The 25,807-nt window shown below is 34.0% G+C and overlaps 1 protein-coding gene across 1 annotated transcript; it reads left to right on the forward strand.

The window, feature by feature from the left end:
* Positions 1-19,625: 19,625 nt before the first annotated feature.
* Positions 19,626-23,972, forward strand: LOC150097332 (uncharacterized). The gene is made up of 5 exons (XM_090407047.1): positions 19,626-19,769; positions 19,875-19,918; positions 20,033-20,098; positions 20,283-20,340; positions 20,894-23,972. The coding sequence occupies exons 1-5, from the start codon at positions 19,701-19,703 to the stop codon at positions 22,166-22,168; spliced, it is 1,512 nt and encodes a 503-aa protein (XP_090263173.1). The 5' UTR covers positions 19,626-19,700; the 3' UTR covers positions 22,169-23,972.
* The last annotated feature ends 1,835 nt before the right edge of the window (positions 23,973-25,807 follow it).

The raw sequence follows: 25,807 nt of genomic DNA on the forward strand, positions 1-25,807 counted from the left end.
CTAAACCGATATTTATAGTTTTCCAAAGGGACAGATAAAATTATAAAAACCTAAGAAAATATAAATATATAGTAATCCAATACATGAGCCATTGGGTGACTTCTTTTCTCATGTTGCATGTGCTGAGTCATATGTCAGCTATCTTTATTTATCGAACTGCTTGTTAGGATTACTGGAACAAATGAAATCCGAAGTACTGCAGAGTCTTATAAGCATTTCCACAGGCCCTGATTCCTAGTAGAATTACGTGTCAACGGATAACCATGCCTGATTCTTTGAAGCAATGTACCAAGAAATTATCTTCTGAAAATGGAATTTTTAGTCGTAGACCAGTTCGTGAAATGTTTAGTTAATGTTACATGAAACTGGATTTCACTTTCTCTCAGGAGCCACTCGTAACGTTCACATCCTTCGTATTATTTGTTTAACAATTAATGGTATTGCTCGACTGTCAGATGAAATTTTCATTCTCAACAGGTAAAACAATAAGTTTAGCCAATTAGGTGCATCTAAATTGCAAATCGACTGTCGGCTTTTTCGATGCAGCAACTTGATGAAGCGACTAAAACCTGGAATAACTGATCATCTATCAAACGATGCAATCTTCGAAGGAAGTAACTCCTACTACTCCCTTTATTTTAGTCCAAATGGACTGAATTTTTCAAATAACCTTAAAAAACGTAACATTTCAAATTCGATCGAATTACGCAATCTACCGACTGTTACTAGTAAACCTTTCTGATTCTCTTCAAAGAGAATTTCGAGGAAGAAACAGTTAAGACTGACAGTACATCGCTACTATCAAGTATGTTCATCAATTATCGGGACGTATTTTTTTTTGATTGGCACGGATTAGCTCAACCTTTTTAATCCACTTTTATAATAACATAATCCAGATGAGCTAAAAGGAAGTTTTCCGTGGCACACCGATATTACAATAACTATCAATCAATTCTTTAAAATATAATTTTAAAAAAGGTGGATTTTTAAACAGCTTTGTCTAGATAAATGAATTTTGACCCCCCCCCCCCAAAAAAAACAACTAAATAATAAAATTCGCAAACTTTTTCCAGCTCTTTCGCTGTCTTGTTCTTATTTAAAAATATAATAATTATATGCAAAAATAACATTTAATAAAATTTATTATTTTAACTGTCATGATATAAAATCGTCACGTTTGCTCCAGAAGGATAGTAAACAGTGGAGTGGTTGGATGCCCGATATTACCTACAAACATCGTGGGTGAAAGATCACATAATAAAACGTGCTGCTCATAATAATCTAAATTCAATCACCATAGAGGGTAAAATTGGCAGTTGTCATAACCATTACCAATCTCCATCGCATGATTTTTGTTGCAATATAGATGGTATCTGTATATTTGCATCCATAGTCGTTCCCTACAAGCAAAATCGGTAATTCTCTCAATTTCAATTTTTTTTCCTGAAATTTTTACCTTTACATCTTGATTTTATGCAAACTACATTAACATTGAGGATATCTACCTAGGTGACCAACCTTTCTAACTCAAACCAACTCTCTCTTTACTGTAGACCAGTATTTCTCGACCGAAAATTAGTTTTTGGTGTGAAAAAAATATTAGGAATTACGACACCCAGCAATACAACGCTGTCAGATGAACGATAATGAGCATACAGTATGTAACCAATGAGGAAATCTACACTTACTTTTTAAATGGTGAATAAATAATAGAATATCCCTTTGAGGAATGCTGTATATAATTGAAACATAGTAATAAAAAGCGCAGTAAACCCGTATGCAATATATATATATATATATATATAGGAAATTATAGAAGGGGCGATTAGAAAAAATCGACAAAAATTCCTTTAGGGGGAGGGGCAAATTACTAAAGAAAGGTTTTGAGAAACACTGCTATAGTCCAAATCTAGAGAGATTCCGATAGCACCGATTTCACTTAAATTGATTTACTCACTAAAATATTAAAGAATTTCCCAAGTGTCCTACAACCTCAATCTTTTCTTTATTAAGTATCCTCGATATCAATTCTACTATTTCTTAATGTGAATCCCATATACAAATTAACATGGAACATTCTTTTCAAGTCACTTCAGGCCTCTGACAAGCAGGGTGGCGGTCTTACACTACCACCTAAAGATTTTCACAAATATATATCCATAGTAGTATTCGAATCCACTGCTTGTTGGCTGGAGAGAGTAAGCAAGTATTCACTAGACCAACCAGGATGGTACAAAACTGAAACCGCTGGACAGTGCAAATTTCTTTTTTTAGAACACCTGTCACTTCCACATGTTTAGCTACTAGTGTAGCTAAACATGTGGAAGTGATCATTGTGTATTATATGGGATTACTAATGTGCAGGAACCATCTTCTTGATGAGGGAAAGAATAGCACTCCACATAGTTTTTTGATGAAAAGTGAAAATTGGAGTTGTAATGGTTGCCCATTTCATTTTTACAAAATTTCTATTTTTCTTCTTTTCGGCTAGGATAACATAATATTTTACTAACACGTGGCATTTCTCTCATTTTGGTATTTTCAAAAATAATGGAGAAGTCTATTAAAAGAACTCCTTCAGTACCAAGAGTCCTGTCATCTAATGAACAACTTTACAACAGATTCTTCTGTCCTGGTAAATGTTTATATATATATATTTTTTTTTTTTTTCAGATTTCTCTAGTAATTCAGGAGTACTCCAAGGTTCTGTTCTCCAACTATTTTCCCTCTTTTTAAACACGATCTACTTTTATTAAAGATAAACTTTACTAATAGTTTTGCTGATGACAGCACGCCCCATTCCATATTATTTGGCAAATCTTGTACTCAGAACACGAAGGCAGAATACTTCAACACACAAACACAGAAGTCCATATGTAAGGACAGTTACGTTTCCCGTTCCATTAAGTTGAAAATTTCTCTCCCTACCTTGTCTCCGGAAACCAGTAGTGTGCAGGAAGTTATATCCTAATATGTCGGGGGAATCCCAACTGAAGTTCCTGTTGTTTCGTTTCCTGTCAAAACAATAGTTAAAAGTTGAAATTTCGTTTTCTCAATGATCTGGAACCTTACTTATCTTAAAATGTGAGAAATTAATAAGATAAATGTAAATATTAAAAGTCAGATGACGTAACTATCTAGAACTGGCCATATTGTATGTCATTTGCAAATCACCGAATAAAATACGTAACCAAGATTCTTGTTTTGTTCATAGAGATTCCCCAAAGATACCTTGATTATATAGATACCGTATATTAAAATCTCGAAACAATAATACAGATTTATTTACATAAAACTATTAAACACTTCCTCTATAATGCTGTTATATTCTTGTGTGGAAAATTTGGAGACATAACTTTATATTCAGCAGGAGAACCCGAAGAACTTACTCATAAATAATAATAATAATAAGCTATGAAATGGATACAGTACCAATACAAGAAATGATACGGATAGGAGAATTTAATTAGAAGAAAAACAACCGCTTATTGATTTAGGGAGGAAAGAGCTCAAATAAATATGAACTAGAAACAGGTTTCATCATTAGGGAAAAAAAAAAAAACTACCACGTGTGATTGATTTTGAAGCCTTGAATGAGCATGTTAAAATAAAGCGAAATGGTTCAGAATAGCATTCGTTAATGTATTACACAAATTGTAGAAGAGGACAGAGAAGATAAATATTACGAAAAACTGGAAGAAATATCCGAAAAAATACAAAAAAATGAAAAAAAAACCTGTTCGAAAATAATAATGGAGAAACACTAATCAATTTGGTAGCATTCACAAAAATATACATAAATATGGAAATCATTTGATGGATATATATATAACGAGAGTGACTATATCATTATTAATAAAGGTTATAAGAAACTGCATCCAAAATATACGGAGGAGCAAAGTGTAATAGTGATCATTTTTAAGTTGGAGCTCCCTTATGATCAAAATAAATAGTAAATATTTTTTAGGTAAATATGAAGCATGAAATATATACTAATAAACATGACAAAATAGAGGAGAAGAGAAAGTATGAGACTGAATTAAAACAAATAAGAGACTGAAAATATTGAAAACATTTGGAATCATACCAGAGAGTAGTAGTAGCAGCAGAAAACCAACTGAAATCGAGTTGGTTTTCTGCTAAAAGCAGTAAGATAAAAAATAATTGGCTCAAATCCATCTGCTATTTGTGTTATTCAAAGATAGAAAGTAAACGAATAATCATGCATCAAAAAAGAAGACATTTGCGTGAACTGACCGAAGAAATCCAGAAAAAAATATGCGAAAAATAACCAAATAAAATGTTTCTATAAACCAAAAAAAAAAAAAAAAAAAAAAAAAACGTCAACATACAGGTGGAGAGAGATCAACTCCTCAAATGTGATGAATTTTCGAGCAGATACATTCTCATACTTCTCACCTAAAAATATCTAAACTACCACTAGACGAGTCGAAGAAATTATAAAGCAATTTAAAAACAAAGCATCAGATACCGATGGATTAGTAGCGAATCAGCTACAGAAATTTAATAAAGTTTAATATGGGACAATTAAGAAATACCCTCCGAACGGGAAAAATCTCTAAACATACCGTGTGTACATATAGATACGGAAATAAAAATCTCTCTTCTGCCCACACGCTACAAAACTGATATGATACTAAAAAGATTCTTACCATATGTCGAAGAAAATATCAAACAGGAGTCCGAAGAAACTGACCATCAAGGGACCATATTTTTACATCAGGACAAATTTCAGAGAGACGGAAAAAAAGAGGATACAACCAGCCTTACAATATTATATTCGTAAATTTTAAAAAAAGTGTGTGATAGCATTCATAGAGAAGGCCTTTAGTGATTATTAAATGAACAGAATACCTCATAAGATAATAAACCTAAGATAATAAACGTAATCAAAATTTGTGCTAATGAAAGCTGTTGGTGTTTTGAATTTCGGCCGAAGCAACTAAGACTAGGAATATATTATGCCTATGTTAATTGTGTGTGTTCCTCGGACTGGTTTGTCTGTTTTGAAGGATGAAAAACCCGAATTTCTGGAAGAAAAAATCATGCCATCTCCATATAAAAACCGCCTAACTTAGATTCATATAAATTCCTTATAAAGGTACTTCGCGACCTAGACGAAATTCACCCCCAGATCTTTCCAACGACAAGCATCGTTGATACGAACTACCATTGAAAACTGATGGAATTAGATGTGAACCTTTCGCTTTCTTTTACACGGGATTGACACAACAGATGCCATTTGTTGTGTCAACATATCCTATTTAATTTAACTTTACAGAAACGTATTAAGAGAAACTGCGAAAGAAAAGGCAAGAAGAACAATATTAGGATATGTCATTGGTACTTTCTCCTAGCTGGCGAAAATACTGAAGATTAATATAAGCATAACATTCGTAAACTTAAATTGGCTATTGAAAACTATGATTACAAACCAACCAGGACAAGACTGAAATTAATATTTAAAAGCGTAAAGAGCAAACTGGACTGGAACTGTTCAGAACAGAAAAGAGCGGAAGAAGAAGATGGTACTTGCGCCAAAGAATTTTAGAAGTTCCAATATGAGCTAGAAGAAGAAGAAAAGTTTCTTTTGTTGTTGTCTGTTTTTCATACTACTTGACATGCATGTCATGAAAAGGATGGTGAGTATAAAAACAGTTGCATTTCTTCAAATACAGCATTTTGTTTCTAAGATAGCTGCGCAAATAAGGCTCTTTTATTTATTTTTTCAATTTTCTTTAGTATTTTATTTATAAAATACTTCTGATACAGGTAGAAGAGGTTATTATGGAATGTATAAAGTCGAAACAGTAATTAAATACCACTGTAAATAATATTTCGTTTAATCATATCATTCTAATTAAATAATTAAAGAGAAGTCCACTAAAAACAGTACTCCAACTAAATTAGATAGTCTTGCTGGGCATTGTTATTTCTAGAAATATATAATAGCGCTTCATGATATTCGATTATTTTTAGGTTTGGATTTTAGAGATTCATCGCATTCTTCTTATTGTAAATATATATCAAACTATCGTGCCTTTTTCTTGTTCCCGTGAATGGAAATATTTAATGGAAGCCCCATAGCGCAATTGGAAGAACAACAGACATTACGCCCTTCGATTGGAAAAGATCTAGGTTCGACTCTCGTCGTAACGAAAGGAATCTTTATATGGGCTTTTTAGATTGCAGGTGAAGTAGCCGATCTCAAGGGAGAGGCAGGGTTTTTCCTTTCTCTCCCTAAAACTCGTATTTTTCATCCCGCATACAGACAAATCGGCCAAGAGAAAACACGCCATTTACAAACAAAAAATACTGGTAATAGCGGTGGGCAGTAGATGGTGTTGTGTGGTAGTATCGTCACAGTGTGCAGTAGTAGAAACATTGACACGGGCATGTGACTGGCGAATCATCTGAAGAGAATGGAAGAGCAAGAAACAGTTTTCCCTCAAACTGTCATCGTTATGTGCATTGCGATAACAAAAGCGAAAACATTAAGATAATTTCAAAATTTTTAAAAGTTTTATCTGCATATTTTCTATTGCAATATGAATACATATATTAAAAATAAGTGTTTGCTTGACCTATAAATTAGTGCCTACATAAATCAGGAGTGAATTGTAGGAAGGTATCGGCGAGAATTTTTTTTTCAAAAATAGCCATAGCTTGACTATCTGCTAACATTGTACGCTTAATCTATTGCTTCTTACCGGGCTATGAGCTTCTAAACACGTCTGATAGGACAATCTGCCCCGGCATTAATTAAAGCTTTGTAAACTAACATGAGGCGGGTTCTAGGATAGTGAGCACATTTGCGGTTAGCTTCAGCTTATAACTTGCAGCTATGCTCATATATTGTATATTGTAAATAGGAGAGTACTGGACTGTCGCAGTCGTATGTGCATAGCAAGTGATGTTGCACGTGCTTTCACTTTTACCTATACTTACTTTCCCAAAGAGGTCGGTATTTACTTTTCGTAACAAAGACTTATTATTGTTATTTGTTTTACAAAGCTGAAATAATAGATAGTAATTTCACAGCGATTCTCTCAGAACAAAATATGCAGCTATCAGGATAAACTTGACAGAATCACGTGCCGATGATTGCCATGATGCACATACATGGTGAATTGTTTATGCAATGATGTAATAAATTTATAGCATAAATACATTTTTCATATCTTTTCGCTTCTTGAAGGAAAAATAAAACAAAATAGTACTTCTGTGCTGCATCGTTTCTCGCAATGAACTTCATAACATGCATTTGCATCTTTGATCATCCTTGAAACTTTTTGCATCCATCCTTCGATGAGAACAATGTTCGGCTGGGTATGCATTTCCAAAATAAACAGTTTTTATCTAAATTAGTTAAACACTTGCTTGAGTTTAATGACAGGTTCGATATCCTCGTGAAATTTTGGCAACTTCCGTCAATTTAAACATTGTGATACTAGCACTCAATGATTTAAGCCAGACTTATCACTTTTTAGACACTCGTAAATGTTTCCGGACGTTTTCTTAAATCACTTCAGTAGAAGCGGGAACTCTTTTACATTTTGGCGCTCAAATCCATGAAGTTAGAATCCTTTTCCATAAGGGAACTTTTACATGTTTCTTTAATTATTATTTTTTTTTTTTTTTTTTTGATGGCAAAAAGAATTTCACCGCTTTCATATCATTTCTCACGATAACAAACTTCTTTTCTTTTAGCAATAGTTTTTATTTTTTTTTTAAGATTTGTTACAGTTTTTTTGTTAAGATTAGGAATGTGTTAGTTAGCAGAACTAATATCAGGTGGTATGGTCGCTTGAACAGAATGGGAGAGAAAATATTAGCAAAACAAGTGTTCTCTGCCAGGAAAAAGACCCAGAGGAAGACCAGGATTGATACAATAAAAAGTGACTTAGAAGATAGAAATATAAAATCTGATGATGTTGGAGTCTTGACAGGTAATAGATTGATTTCGAGGAAAATTATAGATAGGAAGTTAGTAATGATGTAAGTTTTTCATGTAGTACTATCATATTACTCTGTACACCCCTTGACGGTACATGGCAGGAATTTGATGATGATGAGATTTGATAGAATTCATACTGTAGTGAATTCGGGGAAGGGAAGGCCAACTATAAAAACGGGTAAATTAAAATTTTAAAATAAGCAGTGTGTTATCAACAGTCGATCAAGGATGAAGTAAATCCACCATTAAAAGGTTTCACATAAATACGTAAACAAATTCCGTGCACACAAACAGAACACATTTCTAAAAAAAAAATGACAAAAAATCACATTAACGCAAAATAACATGGTTGAACATGCATAAGTTGAGATATAACTGCATGGTATTTATGTCTATGTGTGGGAAACATATTCAAGAACCTACAACCTGAAAATTTTCGAAGTGGCATTTCTGAAATAAATAAAATAAAATAACATATACATATTTAGAAAAATAACTATTAACCGTTCTAAATTGTGTTAAAAACACGAAAGTCAACTCAGCTTGAGCTTGCTAAAAAGTATTATTAGCAAATAAACGTTAGACAATTAAATGTTACGATCGATCTACTCCATGTAATTCACTTTAGGAAATAAGTACTAATCCAAAAAAGCGAAGTACTACAAGAAATAACGAAACCTTTCTTCCCTCAGAGATCTTAAGGCAACACTAACGCAAATAATCGTAGAGAAGAAAACTCCAATCCAAAAGCCAACCTCTCATGCAATAAAAGTGCAGGCTATGCGATAATTGAAACATCGACATGAAAACCAACGGTTCAACCACATTCTTAACTAGTTGCAATAATTATACGGATGCCGTGCATTTTTCTCGAATACTGAGCATCAGTGATAAACCATATCATAGCGTGGTAGTCCTCACAAAGGTGTACCAAAATGAATGTAGTTGTGTACAATACTGAAATTGTTTTAGTTTAATTAATCAGCTCGCCGATCGCAGCACAATTAAGAGTATCCGAGATCAACTATGGATGTTCATTAAAAGATGGAAACGTAGTGATAAAAAGAGACTCTAAAAAAAGGCAAACCACAGGAAGAGACGGGAGAGATTGTAAACGAAAGATTGATTTTTTATTACTTTTATTTATTTATTTTATTTTTATTTTTTTGTAATTTTTACACTGTCCGGTAACCCTGCTCCAGAGACCAAACACGGAACTATTTTCAAGTCAGGTCAGGCCACCAATAAGCGGGGAAGTGATTTCAACCAGGAAACGAAATTCATTCGGGAAAAAAATTAGAATGTCCGCTTAGGCAAAGTTACAGGAAACTAATTTGGAAGTGAATCTATAATTGCAGTCAAAGCAAAGATGAGCCAATGGTGTACTGAAAAAAAAAAAAAAAAGTCTTTGTAAAACGCGCAGGATGAATTCAAATCATTTTGGATACATGCTATATTCAATGGCATCGTATTTTACCACAACAAATGAATTTAGAGCTTCCTGGCCCATATACGGAAGCATACAATACTGTTTTACCTAATTCTGCCACTAGAACGAAATCAAAACTGAAGTGACTGGATAAACTTAGTAGAGATTCTAAATATCAGATTTCAATGAATTCCACCCAGCTTGGTTTGCTGTGAATAGCAAGCTGAATCAATTAATCCTAATGGACCTATTTTGTGTCTATTAACTATGCATGCGTGTTCTGGCCAGTTCGTCTCCTAACCAGTTTCAAACAAATGAACGTTGGATTTCATCATTCAGGCTTTTCTTTTTTACGTCTGCGAAAGAGAAGAGAAAGTAAAGAGAGAGAGAAGAGAAAGTATTGTCTTTTAATTGTTCTCCTGACACTTTCGGGGTGACATTATAGAAGACATCACAGCAAAATTAGATGATTTCGTTGCGAATGGAAATTTGCATGATACGCAGGGTTTTCCTCCACGAAACTCAATTTTTTTTTTTTTTTTTTGTAAAACTCAGGCTGAAGGGATTTTACAGAATTTCGGTATTTGAGAACTTTATGGAAACTTTTTCAGCCATCTCAGTTTTCGTTTCAATCATGCTGTTTTGTGGGAGAAAAATCTATCATAGTGTTTCGAAATTATACACAGTAATAACTTGCTCTAGTTGGATGGAATTTAAAGAAACTTGGTTTTTTCAAAATCAGTTTGACAAATGTTTAAAAAAAATTCAAAAATGAAAAATCGGAGACAATTTTTTATTGCCAAAATTTGGTTTAACGATTCGAAATCATGATTATTATTCCACTGTGATAGGACGGAACGTACTAGCTTCGTAGCGCCGATGGCGAGGACATCATGATATGTTTGCTGTTCGGCTGGAAAGATCTAAGCTGGAATCACGTCTAGAACACAAAGAGAATTTATAAGAGAGTTTCCAACTGATGCGAGCGTCTGAAATCAGCCAATTTCGCTGTGATTTGCCTTCTGTTTTTTTTTTTTTTTAACACTAATTTTATGTCAATATTTCGTTTAATTACTCAGAGAAGCTTATGTGATAGAATACACCAATCACGTATCTAACAAGTTTATTATATTCAAGAAATTACTATATTAATTCCATGTTTAAAGATTTGAAGGATTTAAATCATTAAGCACAACTTAACTAGATAAGATTGCATAAATGGCATCCATTGAAGAACATAGTAATTAAACAAAAAAAAAAAAAAAAAAATGGCTGCTTAAAGAAATATCATGAAGTCAAATTATTAAGGTACCATAAAATATCCCAGCACGCAGAATCGCAAATAAAATAAAAAAATAGTCGAAAACTTAAGGAGGCGCAAAAGACACCAAGAAATATATGAAACGGTTAAAATCAGGTAGTCATATATAAAGGCGAAGAAATTTTTGAGATACTTCGTAAAAAATATGAAAATTTTGATTAATCCAGACTCTAGTTAAGGTTTAAAAACTTTAGCTTCCAACTTAATCGCATCTAATATCAAAAATCAACTAGAAGTCAACAAAAAGTACGTAAGAAAGGTCCATCACTAGAAATAAGGAAGGGAAGAGGATTATGCTACCGTGGTAAGGAATTCTATGTAATTTTGAGTTACCTCTTCCGTTTATCATTAATTAGTAGTGCAGCTTGATATTTTGCCCCTATTTCGCAATCGAATTGTTAAATGTTTAATTTACAACCCTTCATCAGACGAACCGCAAATTCCTCATTTGTTTGTGCTAAGCAATTCGTCCAAGATACTCTAAAAGCAAAGCAGAGCAATACTTAAATGAATATTTATAAGAAAAGGATGTTAGATTTAAAGAAGAAAAAGAAAAAAACCTACCGGTAACGATTCTTTTCTCCCAAGGGGTCGTAAAGCAATTTTAAACTCACCAAAACCTGACTCGCTCTCTCTCTCTCTCGAATATAAGTAAAAGGGGATCTTTAATAGAACTTTCGTATTATTTTACGAAATAATACTGTGCACCATTTAAATCGAAATGGCGCAGAAAACCAGGCTTTAACAAGACTTTAAATTGTAAATTCGTAGAAGGAGAAAAAAAATGGAGTTTGCCACTTACCATTGAAATATTAATTCAGTCTAGTCTTTTGACAAAAAAAACAAAAGACATATTTCAAGAATTGTAACAATAAAAAAAAATTGTTTATATTCATATTTCTAGTGTAAATGATTTATAATTTTTTCATAGGATGAGATTCCTTGTTGAAGTGAAATGTTTTTTTTTTCAATCTGTATGTATCTCGTAATTTTTTCATATAATTATTTCATATAATATATACCGTTAAAGCACTTGCCGTATATGTCGAGGTTACTGAAACAATCAGTTGTCTTATACTATGAATGTAAAATCTAAACATTTGAATTCGACGATGGAAAACATCCTCAAGCGATCATCTAACTCCTAGATGATCGTTTGACGATACTGTACTGAGTAAAGGGTATGTTAGATGTGTATATTGTGTTTGAATAAACGTTTGATTTTATATTACATTAATTAGCATGCTAATATACTGATATATTAATATTTTTTTTTATATAACGAAACCTCTGGTGCAATCATAATTAGAGGAAACACACGTATAAACCACAGTGAAAATTATTTAATTGTAAATATTTCATCCTAAGTATCTTAGGACATCATCAGTACAGTAGTTTTAAACAATAATAGGAATAACATACAGTTAGGGCGCATGATTACAATAGAATCTCATTAAACGTGCATAACGTGCTACAGAAGTAAAAAATAAAAAAATAAAAAATAAATAAATAAAAATTATTTAACACAATTCTGTATGACAATTTCCCATACTTTAGAAATAGTAAGACCGTCGTTGCGGTTTAAGTTTGGTCTGTGTAGTAGGGCTTCAGAACTTTCTTTGTATAAACGTTCATGTTTATATAAAGATCTATGTGAAAGTAGACTTTTTCCCAATGGATCCTATGGTTTGGATTTTCAATTCCGTGTTAAGAGAGGCCAGATTTCTGCGGTTTAAAAAACCGCAGAAATACCGTTAAAGCACTCTGAAGAATCTTTAAACCAGGAATTAGAAGTAATCAAAAATACAGCCATCCTAAATGGATATAATCCTAAAACAACTCAAAAAATCATGAGTCACTTCTCCACACATCAAACCAGACAGGAAGAAGTCCATAGGATTCCCATACCTTACGTCAAAGGCATCTCCGAACGTTTTCTAAAATTATGAAGAAATACAATTTTGCCACTACTTACAAACCTATCAACCATATTTACAACTTGTTACCTTCTCCTAAGGACAAACTCTCACCTTTGATGTTGCCTGGCGTTTATGAGATTCCATGCTCGTGCAGATTATCTTACTTTGGACAGACAGCTAGGTCTGTTCAGAAACGCATCTCGGAACATCAAGACCACATTCGTCTTTTTAAACCGCAGAAATCTGACCTCTCTCAACACGGAATTGAAAATCCAAACCATAGGATCCATTGGGAAAGGTCTAAACTTTTACATAGATCTTTATATAAACATGAACGTTTATACAAAGAAAGTTCTGAAGCCCTACTACACAGACCAAACTTAAACCGCAACGACGTTCTTACTATTCCTAAAGTATGGGAAATTGTCATACAGAATTGTGTTAAATAATTTTTTTATTTTGTTTTTTATTTTATTTATTTATTTTTAACTTCTGTAGCACGTTATGCACGTTTAATGAGATTCTATTGTAATCACGCGCCCTAACTGTATGTTATTCCTATTATTGTTTAAAACTACCGTACTGATGATGTCCTAAGATACTTAGGATGAAATATTTACAATTAAATAATTTTCACTGTGGTTAATACGTGAGTTTCTTTTAATTATAATTTAAATATTAATATATTTTATATATTTAATATTAATCAATGTATTAAGTAGGATAAGCATGCAGGTTTATTTATTTATTGTTTAAATTCCAATGAAATTTAATTGCTGTGATAACATGAATTACAATATACGAAACCAAAGACTAGTATAAACAAACAAACAATTTTACCAATCTTCTTGCACGGAAAGATACTATATTCGTATCGTGATTTCTATGCCTACATTATATAAAAGTAATGTGTAAGAAGTAAGTGTAAAATTTGTTGTTGTCTTATACGGCAAGTATAGCAAAAAATAAATTAATAAACATTTTTGGAATAAGAAAAAAATTAGTCATTTTATACTCATATTCCTTTTGTACGCTAGTAAGTTACCTCTTTTTAAGTGATTTTTTCCCCTCTTCTTCTTGCGTTTTCTTGTTTAAAGTAACTGCCGCAATAAGGAATTTTGTTACCACAGTTCATTGCGATTCTTTTCAATCATTCAAATTTGTTCTAGATGACATTTCATCTAGATGTAGTGCCATGGTAGAAAAAAAAAAGCTCCTGAATAAATTAACATGTTTATTCAGGAGTAAGCATAGATTGTAAACACATATACCACAGATTCTTTCTGGCCGAATACTCCTATTGCCGTTTTAAATTTCAGCGCTTATTCAAGAGCACTGAAATTTAGAAACAAAGGACGACTACATCGCCCTAACTTGAACCGGAAGAACTGCGTTTTCTTACCAAAAATTGATGACCAAATCAGATGCTTATTAATGGTAAATAACTTTAAAAAAAATCCTATATGTCGACGCTATATCTCTTCTACTACACCACTTTTATTGCTTTATATTATATCTTTTATATTTATATTGTAGGGGAGGAGGATTCAAAGCTATCCCACCTTTCTTGAAATTTGAAAGATGTTTCCTTTTTTGCTTGCATGTGTGTGAAAACAAACGTGAAAAAAAAAGTGCAACAGTTTCTTTCGCTATATCCTATTATGAGATACACGTGCTGATCCTCATTCGTGGTGGAAGATAGATAGTATATTATGTCGGTAAATGTTGGTTTTCTGAAAACGTTTGCTGCTTTTTAGCAAGGTCTGGGTTCCTTGAACCCAGACATTGCTAAAATTTCCAACCAATAACATGTGACAGAAAATCACATCCACAAAAATTAAAATTAACACAACAGCTGATGATCTGGCAGAGTTAAAGAGAGGAAACCACCTCTTCTTTGAAATAAAGATGATCAAAACTCTTTTAATTATCCAGGATTTCAAATAGTACTGTAAGCCACTATAAATTATGCATAGTTGCGTAATAAAGTCCTAACTACTCTTTCTTGAATCTACGGATTTTTCAATTCAGCTACTGTATCCCAAAAAGAATCGGAAAATATTCTTTGCAAATTCATTTGTTAACGTTAATCTTAACTGAACCTTAAGAATCGGAGATATTTTTTTCAGAATGCAATTCATATGTTAAGTTTCGTTTAAATCACTCAACTATGACGTAACAAGGAATGGAAGTGGGGATTATTAACAATTAACGTAGGGCAAGGAAATTGATTGCAGATGTTCACCACTGATTATTTTGCGGGTGGCAAAACATGGCAATCTCCATTCTAAGACTAAGGACGGTTAAGAGTTTCAATAGAAAAAAGTTTCCCGCAACTTTAATAGGAATAAACGCTGATCATTACAAACCAAGTCCGCGCGATTAGCCTAGTCACTTCGCAACCTGGGGAAGGAGTGTCCTGGGTTCGATTCCCGTTGCCGACGTGAGGAGCTTAAGGATCTTCCTCAGCCACAGCCAAGTTAGCCGGTCTTGGGCGTGGACAGCAGGGTTTTCCCCTCCAGTTTATCTGGGGATTTTCACCCCGCAAGCAGGCAAACCGTCCCCGTGAACACACACGGATCTACAACCCTAAATACTTAACCCTCCATGAGGGAATTCAACTCGCCCCAATAGGGACGGGGAGAAAACTCCATATGAATAAATAAATAAATTACAAACCAAGGAATGCGTGTAGTTTTCCCGATATGGAAACGCCGCGGAGAAGTGAGAATCCTTTCCAGGCATCGACGAAAAGAGCACCAAAGCCAAATAAGTCTTTCTTAATATTCCGATAGGAACATTAAGAAAGGAGAGGAGAAAGTTGCCACCTCATTACGAGACCGGACAATTCACTTCAACTGTAAATTATAAACGTTCTTCGTGTCCCAGGTGGGATTCAACAAGATGGAAAGTAGAGGCCTCTCTTTCGGGAAGTGAAGATCATTTCACAGTGAAATGCAAAGCAACTCGTGGAATGAAATAGTACTCTGACTTTTCTCCTTAATTCGGATTGGAGAAACATTGTGACAGTAGTGTTTGTTTCAGTAGGCAGAATTTTTTGGTTTGGCTTTTGCGTAGGCATAATTTGCGTAAAATTAATTGTTTCCAAACTTTTTTTTTCTGTAACAGTCAGCTCGAAATCTGTATTTTGTGAATAAAATAAATGTGGCTAAGTACCAGCAACATCTACAATGATTTTCTCTTATCTCGCGAGTTCTAGATGTTTTTTTTGTTTTTTGTTTTTTTGCGGGAAAGAGGAATTTTAAATCATTATAATGCAATCTACCTTTCTGTGCATCGTGAAGCAATTTTCTTATGCAGCTTCGACTGAAAAAAAAAAAAAATCTTCTTCAATAATAATAATCTGTTTGAGAAACTTGCGCAACCTGAAGGAAACAGAAAGTTAAGAAAAACATACAAAGAACGATTACTATGGTTTAGTTGTTTTTGCATGTGTTTTAAGATAGAGGTATGCAAGGTTTTGTTTTTGTAGCATTCCTTTTATAGAATTTTTTTTTATGTAGGTACTGTTTGGAAAACTTCGCTGATAAGATGCGTATTTTATCAAATGCTTACGAACCAGAGAAAAGAATGCGTTCCATTTAGTAAACTGGCTTCATAAATACAAAAACACTTTTTCTGCATAAAACAATTCAAAAATATCTTTAAAAAAAACCTACTTAAACAGTTGCGCTACTTCCCTCCCCCCTTTAAAGTAACTACAATTCGCAGTAGTTAAAGTTACTTGCTTTCCATTTTGCAACTGTAACTAAGCTATCCCCACCCTCCCTTCCAAAACAGAACACCGTAACGTTCTGTCTTTGGGCCACCATTTCAAATCATTCCAAACATTATTAATATACAAATTATAGAGTAGTGGCAATAGTTTGAAATGGAAAGATATTGTTTGTTGTTTAAGATATTGATCATTGTTTGTTGATGATGCTAAGTTGGACAGGATGCAGAGAAATGATTCCAATAAGGAATCTCTGTAGGGAGATCTGATCAAAGTGGTGCTATGGACAAATGATATTGCGAAGTACAAGGCGATACATTTTGAACTTGACGAAATGCAGATAGCTGTTGAGTTTCGGCAAAAAAAACAATTCAGGCTTTGGAGGCCAGTTTATTATGTTCGGTAATTGCGTATGTTCCCCTCCTGTTTGCAAGATGAAAAATCTGAATTTCTGGTGGAAAAATCCTTCCATGAAACGAGCTGATTTACCTTCGTTTGAAAAGGTCTCATAACGGTTCTTTGCGTCCTTGCTGGGATTCGAACCCATGCTTTTACAGCTAAAGGAATTAGTCTATAATACTGAATGAGCTATGGAGACTTCATGCAGATTGTCTATTATACTGCTGGAATTTCACTTCAAAACAGTGATGAGGCTTTGGTTTGGTTTATAGTTTATTTGGCACAAAAACTACAAAGGTCATACTGCGCCATAGTAAAGGTTACAGCAATGCATAAACAGTCAAAGAAAATTGTAAACAATATGCATGTACAAAAATTAAGTTCCACAATGCAGCATCTACATATGAACAAAATTACTGCAGCGGTCACAGCAACACAGAAGGTCAAAATGTACAGTAATACATAAATAGTCAACAGTACAAATTAATAAACAAAATGCATGTACAAAAATCAAGCCAAAGAATGCAAGTATCTATAACATATAGATAAAATTACAACAAATGTTATTACAGCAGGAGAGAAATAGTCAAAGGGGAATTATTACACAATATGCATGAATATAAAATTACGTTTAGCAATGCGGTATCTACATTTAACCAAAATTACAACATGGTTACACAAAGTCAAAGGCTCCAGCAATATATAATTAACCAATATATAAATAAACTTTATATAAAATATTAAAAAAAATATGTATTAGTCAACACATAAATAAACTAGTATATAATATGTATGTACAAAAGTTAAATTAAGCAATGCAGTATCTACATATAAACAAAATTACAGTCAAATTGTGTTTGTTCAAATGCATTCTTTGTAGAAAGTTAAAAACATCGTGCAATCTGCCTGAGCCTGCTAGCATCTGCTTGAGTGTCTATGGTTTGGCTAGACAGGTAAAGATTTCATTTCTCTCTCGTGTAAAGTGCTGTGTATGGTACTGTCAAATAGTACGTAAAGAACGTATTAGCTGATTGAGCAGCTGCATCTGCAACCTCATTTCCCTTAATTCCAATGTGGCTGAGGGAATCCAGCAGAACTGAACAATAAGGATTTTCATTTTGTGAAACAGGTGTAGCACCTCATAAAGTACTGGATGTGAATTATACATAGGAGAAGAGATAGCCTGTAAAGAGCTCAATGAGTCTGTATAAATTACACACTTCGGGTAGCGGTTCTCTTTTATATGCACAAGTGCAAGCTGAATGGCATGCAACTGTGCTGTATAATTGCTGCAATCGAGTTGGATATAGTAATATTAGGAAACACAGAAGCCCAGCCAATGGAGATCTCTGATCCTGAACCATCAGTATAGATGAGCAAGAAATCCGAGTGGGCTGTTCTGTGCATTAAACAATTGCAGGTAGACAGATGGAGTATTAGACTTCTGTAGTTCAAAGTGAAAGGTTGCAGGATGGAGTGCAAACCTGCCATGGAGGAATGCTGGTATGTTTGGTGTAGACAATGTTGTCCGCATTCATATCAGCAGCTTGCACAGTGTCTTTAACACGCATACCAAAAGGACGTGTGGCAGTCTGAAGTGTGCGATATTGAGCTTCTCAAAGCAGAGAAAAGAAGTGATGAGACAAGCGATCTAGAAGTGAAAGTAGACGTTCGGAGAGAAGATAGTTAAAACAGCACGATTAGTGACAAAAGACACTGTCGAGTAGCAACATAAACTTAAGTTTATAAGGCCTGGCGTACTGTGCTCAGATTGAGCTGCTTGAATTTTGGAGAATGAGAATAGCAGTCCAATCTTTACATACCGTCGCCCACTAACTTTTTCACTGCTCACTTCAATCTTAGAAAATGTTTCATTGCATCTCTTTAGTTTTTTCGTTAAATAATTGTTATAAATAATTATCGCATAAGTATTTTATTTAAAATGAAACAAATTCACGGCAATTTATTTATTTAATTATCTGTTCATTTAAATGGCATTCATGAGCTACTCTCGAAAAGATGTATGTTTGGTGGCAAAATGCAAACTTTGTATTTGGATATTACTTCTTGCATACAAACTCACGCCCCTCCCTTGAGGAACACCCACTACCCAGTTTGAAAAACACCAAAGGAATGTGGAAAGTGAATAAATGGAAGAAAAAAAAGAGATACGATAAAGACAAAAGTTGGTAAAAGAATTTTATAAGTTAGCTGCAAGAGATTTTCAGCATATTGGAAGAGCAGAATGAGAGAGAAATTATTTCGGAGTTGAATAAGAAGGTAATTATTATGACGAGTTCTTGGACTCCATGAAAGTATTGGAATAATAATAACAAACTACCTTTGCTTCTAGTGTAATAGATAAACGTAGGTGCTGAAACGAAACCATGAATAAGACAGTGTGTGTGTGCGCGCGTTATATATGACTACGGGTATTCATATTCATGCTTGCTGTGTTCCACGTGGGAGCTTTTTATTTGCTACATAGTGCACTGCTGAATACTTTAACTTGTAGTTAAGTGGTAACTTTCAGATGTTATGTTACTAAAAGCCGTCCTGAGTTAACTTTTAAGATAACAAAATCTCTCACTTCCGCCACTCATTATCATAAACAGACGACAAAGCAAACGCAGACGATGCTAATGTTGGTGTGCCCAGAACTGTGTCAGCCCACCTTCTGGAAACGAGGTGACCTCTACTCTAGGCGCTGGTTTAATGGCATAACCAGTCAAGCACGACAGCTGTTGACGTCACAAGCGCGCAGTGGTTTCTGGGTATTAGAGACCGATAACGCAGCAGCAGTGTTATTCTGTAAGCCAGTCAGCGTAGTTCGAAGCGCGAGCGTGTCTTGTACGTTTCTTTCTGTGGCAGTGCGAATCTACGCAGCAAGTCTGGCGTCTGAGGCTAATACGTCGGCGATGGAGCTGTCGGCTGTAGGCGAACGGGTCTTCGCCGCAGAGTGTATTCAAAAAAAGCGTATTCGAAAGGTATGGCATGTTGACAACTAGAACAACACGATTATGTCATGGTTTTGTTTTGATCGTACTGATGTAAGCAACTCGGTAATTTATTTTTTTCTTTTTATTTTGCAGGGCAGAGTCGAATACTTGGTAAAATGGAAAGGCTGGAGTCCGAAGTAAGTAGACTAACTATTATTCTTTGTTAAATGAAGACATTTGTTTCCTGTTTAAAGTAATGCATGCTATTTGTAATTTTAATTTAATGATGAATGACTGGTATTATTTTGCAGATATAACACGTGGGAGCCGGAAGAAAACATTCTCGATGTGCGATTACTAGAAGCATTCGAAGCAAGGTAAGCTTGCATTCGGCCAAACATGGCTGCCACGGCGCCTGCGTGATGATGCGTAGAAGCATTTTTTAGCAGCTGAACATTCTAGTAATCTTTACATTTTAATTTAGAGAATTTTTAATTAGAATTGAATTTTTTTTCGAGGTATTTAATTGGATAATAAAAACACTCTTCGTTTACTTTAAAGGGACCGAGAAACAGGACCTGCTAAAAGAGGAACAAAACCAAAGAAAGAACGTAGTCAGGTATGAAGTTGTTCTAGCTACGTAACGCTGTCATTGAATTCGGACTTATTAAATATAAGAAAGGAATGCATTTCTAAAATGAATACATTAAACGAATGCAATAAATTATCAGTAGCTTTGTGCCCATTGATATTTTTGTGAAGAATATTTTTCAAAAATTTAAAATTTAAAATTTAAAGCGATTGTCAATAATAGCGTATGACAATCGTTTTCTTTCAACGTCTGTTGGTGTTTACCACTGGTACAATACCGGCTCATGTTTACTTTTCATATAATGTACAAGTTTTCTTCTATTTAATTATATTAAATATATTTCGTATATTTAAGAAATAAATTTTTGATATTTATATGTAACATTGTGCAAAAAAAGTACGCAAAATAATGTTGGCTTTAGACATTAAAGTGTTTTTGCTCTCGAAAATTTTAACGTAACTATATGACACCAGAGCAAATACATTCCGATATATTAGTTATAACGATAAATATATAATGAATTAGAAGTTATATCAATTGACTGCTAGTGAACTTATTCTGTTTTCGCTCTCTTGTTTAGAGTGTTGGCGATTCGTCAGGATTAGAAGGTAGATTAGATCCAAAGGCAGACTCGACCGATGCAGAGGTTGAAATACAAAGTGACGGCGCGTCTCCGTCAATCTCCGAAGTTACAGAAACTTTGCGCCCAGTTACGGATGCTTCGACCTCCACGTGTGAGCCGGCTGGTGCTGTGTCTGCAGCAGCGGTCACCGCTGTGGCTAGCGGGGGACGAACCAACATCGAGGACAAATCGGGAAATAAGAAAGAAGGAACGAAAAGGAAGCTCGAGACAAATAGTAAAGAAAGTGGGAACAGTAGGACTGTCTATAGTGGCTCAGGTACATCTCAGACGGCTTCCCCATTGACCCCGACTCTCGATACGACCACCGCAGTTGACGATGCTCAAGGTCAGCCTCTCGCAAAGGTGCCGAAGCTTGTGCGGTCTACAGTGCAGCCACAGCAGAACACCGAAGTCACCGTCTCTGAGAACTCAAGTGTCGTGAATGGTATTGCTTCTACAAATTCGGTAGTTCCGCATCTAAAACGACCTTTGTTTTCGCAGAAATCAACATCGGGCCAGCTAGACAAAGGCAAAAACAGTGTTTCGCCTCCTGTTACAAATGTTTGCATCCGAACATTAAACTCTGTGTCGTCTGCGCTGTCCACGTCAGGAACAGATGTCTCAACAAATTGTGTTGCATCTACTCATACAACCGTTGGGAATGGTGTCTTGCCAAGCAGTACATTGTCAGTTCGAAGTGCTCCTATCCCTGTGAAAGGCGGGTTTCAGCAAGCCCGCAGCGAAGCAAAGGGGACAAACGCAGCCGCTGCTAAACGGACTACAAACAGCAGCTGTACCAACGGTCCTGAAGAGTCGGCGGGATCTCCTGCCAACCACTCGGACCAAGAGAACAATAATGACGGCTCCGGGATCGGCAGCGTCCCAGTCGTCAGCAACGGCTCGACAGCTGTGAAATCTAACGGTCATCTGCCACCTCAGAATGGCTTGAAAAGCCACTCTACCTCGCTTCTGCAGCCGCAAAACAACAACACCCCAGCTATCGCTACCCCTAATACCCCCCTCAGCAATTTCTCCGATATCCCGAAGTGTGATCCTCCGCCCGAATTTTGGCGGAAACAAAATTCTTTAGTGGACCAGATCTTCATCACGGACGTTACCGCTAATCTCGTGACTGTTACTGTGCGCGAGTGCCGTACGCGTAATGGCTTCTTCCGTGATCGCGGTGGCGAAGAGGACGAAGAAAAGGAACAGAAGACTGAAAATGTCAAGTAAGTGATCGAGCACGGATAAGTGTCAGGTGTGTAAATAAGTGTTGTCTGTGGATTTTTATGAACTACAATCTATCCTGCCTCCCACCAGCTTGTGTCCAATGGATTTTTAGAAGTCTTTAATGGGGACCTGTAAGACTTTTTTTTTTTTTCTCTTGTAAATGATGTTTTCACATTTTTTTAAAAAACTCTTCACGGATTCAAACGTGGTTTGTGTAGCTACATTTGGTGTCGTAAATGTTGATTTGGCCTAGTTAAGAAATCCCGCATTTTTATTCATCGTATGACAAACTTCTGGCTTACTATTTAATGTTGTCATCTGTTAACTGTGATGCTATAAATCAAAGAAGGCGATTTAAATAAAGGCAGAAGTATGCACAAATTATTTGTTATTCTCAGTGCGCAAGTAATGACTATACTTTTTTTTTTTTTTTTTTTTTGCGATGGGAGGTGGATTTTATAATCGTGGAAATACGCGTGGACCAAACTAGAATCAAACCAGAAGTGGTCATATGCTGAATTGTAAGCATAGTACTATGCTGATTTTACTATTTTAAATCTGCAATATCCAGTATTTTCAGTGTGTGTGTTCACTTTGTCCCCTTACCAGAAGAATCCAATTTCAGCCTTATACATTGCATTTCTCTTCAGAGAATAGTTTTCTATTGTCATTAACTGTGCTGAGGCCAAATCAAAAGAAGACTCTTGACTTTTCACTCATTCTGTGTGTTTTTGTGTGTATACTGATATACGCACACATGTATGTATGTATATATATACACATATATATACATATATATAAATGGAAAAAAAATGAAAAAAAAAACTAAATTGCCAAAGCCTGTATTTCAGCATTCATTCGTACTTAGTCTCATTGTACTTGTAGGCATGTTATGTAGTAGTTTCATAGGAGCACTGTAGTGTTTAAAGCTTAGTAGTATTGTCACTTTGGCAAAAAGCGTTATGCATCAAAACTAAATATTAGTGCAGATCTCCGGAGCATGTTGCTCTAATGAGCTTTGTTATGTATATTTCTAATTCATGTTATCAAAATAAGGATGTCTTATGGTCATAAGTCTCTCATTTTTTTTTTTTTTTTGTTTCGCAGACGTAATCTGAAGAATGCTTTAAAATATTGCCTTATAAAAGCGTACGAGGCACTGAAATGCAGCATTTTCAATTTATTAAAATGTAAAGATTTACAAAATGTACCAACAATTTTTCGACAATGCTAATTGTTAATTTTCCTTACTGAGTGCTTCGAGGTTTGCCATCTTAGTCACTAGGTGTTGCTTCTTCTCTCGGGACGTAACGAGCTTTTGTTAAAACTTGACGGTGCTAATAAAATATTACTACCATGTAAAGATGAAAAGGGAAAAAAATTTTTTTCCATAAAGTTGGAAAAGAAAACGCAAGAACTGAGTTATGCATTTACTGCATTCTTGTTTCTAATGATTAAATTCAAAGTTCACTTTTCTTTATGGCAAACTAGTAATTCATTTCTTTATGAGAGATAACGAAATGTGATTAAGAATATTTGAGTGCTGTAGAGAGTACAGCAAAATAACTTTTGTCATGTTTTTAATTCATGAACTAGTCTTATAATGCCAGAATAAAAAAATAAAAAAAAAGTGGAGATGGAGGGTCATGACCTCTACCATTGTAAATATATATTATATATTTATCTATATACATATAATTATATAGATATATATATAAAAGATATACAAATATTACTATATATAATTTTGTGATCTGCCAACACAGGAAGTTCTTATGCAAAATACAGTTGTTTTAAAAACTGTGAATCTTGTCTCTGATTATTTTTTTTACTATTACTTAATGCATTTAGTAGTGGATGGATATATAGTGGCATAAACAGAAGGAAAGAAATCTAGATCTCTCTCTCTCTTCCCTCATTATATTTTTGTCAGTAGTTGACACCTACTGACACAATGAAGCCTTCCTCTAAGAAAAAAAGTAGACAATAAGACTGTACAGATACTCCTCTTGATCAATTTATCAAAAATCAAATTACTCTGGATGTACTAGTAACTTAAGACATTTTCATACCAATTCATTAATTTTTCTTAACCAGCTATGCACATTATTTCAACAGAAAATATTGTTTTAATTTTTTTTTTTCTTTTTATTCATCAGTTTTTTGCTACATTCAATCATCTAAAAAATAAAATACATGCAATTGCTTTAATAAATATCACAGCTGTACAGGTATTACATTTTCGAAAGCACACTGCATATATTTTATTTTTTGTGTGTGTAAATAGCATTTGCAGATCTCCAAAATGTTTGTAGAGTATGCTGTTTAAAAATATTTAGAAAAACCACTTGATAAGTTTTCATTATAACCAACATACAAGTCTGAATCAGTTTAAGAGAGTTGCTTAACTTTTTTTTTTTCCCAATGAATATTTTACAAACATTCCCTGATTTGCACTATAAATCCCCTGACAGAAAAGGGAACGATCAAAGAATATGATTTTTTTCCTCCCAAAAAAAAATTGTATTAAGCAAGTTTTCATTAAAATTCATTTATGTACTCACAATGGACAAAAAAAGCTTAAATTTAATATATAATAACATCAGTTTTAGGTAACTGAGGTAATATTTGTATAAGTAACTTCTCTAAAGGGCCAGGCTCAGTAAAAATTGATTCCTATACAGATTAGACAATTTATTATTTGTGAAATTTAATTATATAACATATAAATGAAAGATTTAAATTTTATTTTCTAGAAGTTCAATGAAACAAGTTTTTTTTTTAGATCATCCTTTTAAATTGATCTTTACTGAGTTTGCAATGTCTTATCACTGAATTTTTTTTTTTTTTAAATAAAACTACTTTCTTCCTTGGTGACATAAAATTTTCTTAGTCTCTAGTTAAGTGCCATAATTTCATTAGTCTTAACAAAAATTTAACACTTACCAGACTGTATTTGAACAGTCATGATCACTAGTAAAAGTACAAAAATGTCACAGGTGGCTTGTTGATCACTTTCTGAGAAAACACAAATCTCCACCACTGGAATTTAAAATGAAATTTTATTATTTATAATACATAATTAAAAAAGTTTAAAAAAAAAACACTACACTTTCAAGAAAAAAATAAAGCTTTGCACACTTTTCAATACAAGAAATTTAATTCTTTCTCAAAGAATAGTATTCTTGCAAATAAGAGACATGATTATAATTATGGTCTCTTATGTACCCCAACAAGTTACTTTTTTTATTTAAGTCAGTTACTCATACATTTAATTTTATGTAAACAATCTTTAATATGGTCTGTGTATGGAATGAATTGCAGAACTAAATGCTTTTTGACATGCATAATTTTGTTGTGTGTGTGTGTGTATATATATATATCCTGGTTTTAATTTAAATTGTTACTTCTAGCCTATGGTAAAGCTTATACTGTAATGTTTTACACAACTGATAAGTAATTTGTTCTTTAAATAGAGTTTTTTTTTAAGGAAGATTCAGTTTGAATCTCAATTTTTACTGGTTATTAATTTTTGTGACATTATTATATTATCATATTGTAACAATCAAATACAATACTTCATAATTACACTACCTGATCAAAGTATCCAGAAACCCACTATAATTCGTAAGCTGACGTCTA

This window comes from Typopeltis vanoorti, chromosome 17, assembly GCF_054136105.1.
Source record: "Typopeltis vanoorti isolate ZY-2024b chromosome 17, IOZ_Tvanoo_1.0, whole genome shotgun sequence".
Lineage (NCBI taxonomy): Eukaryota > Metazoa > Arthropoda > Arachnida > Uropygi > Thelyphonidae > Typopeltis > Typopeltis vanoorti.

Coding starts and splice junctions, on each gene's coding strand:
- LOC150097332 (XM_090407047.1), top strand. CDS start 19,701: ATGGAGCTGTCGGCTGTAGGCGAACGGGTCTTCGCCGCAGAGTGTATT. Junction 19,770..19,874: donor AAAAAAAGCGTATTCGAAAG/GTATGGCATGTT, acceptor TTTATTTTGCAG/GGCAGAGTCGAATACTTGGT. Junction 20,099..20,282: donor CTAGAAGCATTCGAAGCAAG/GTAAGCTTGCAT, acceptor TTTACTTTAAAG/GGACCGAGAAACAGGACCTG.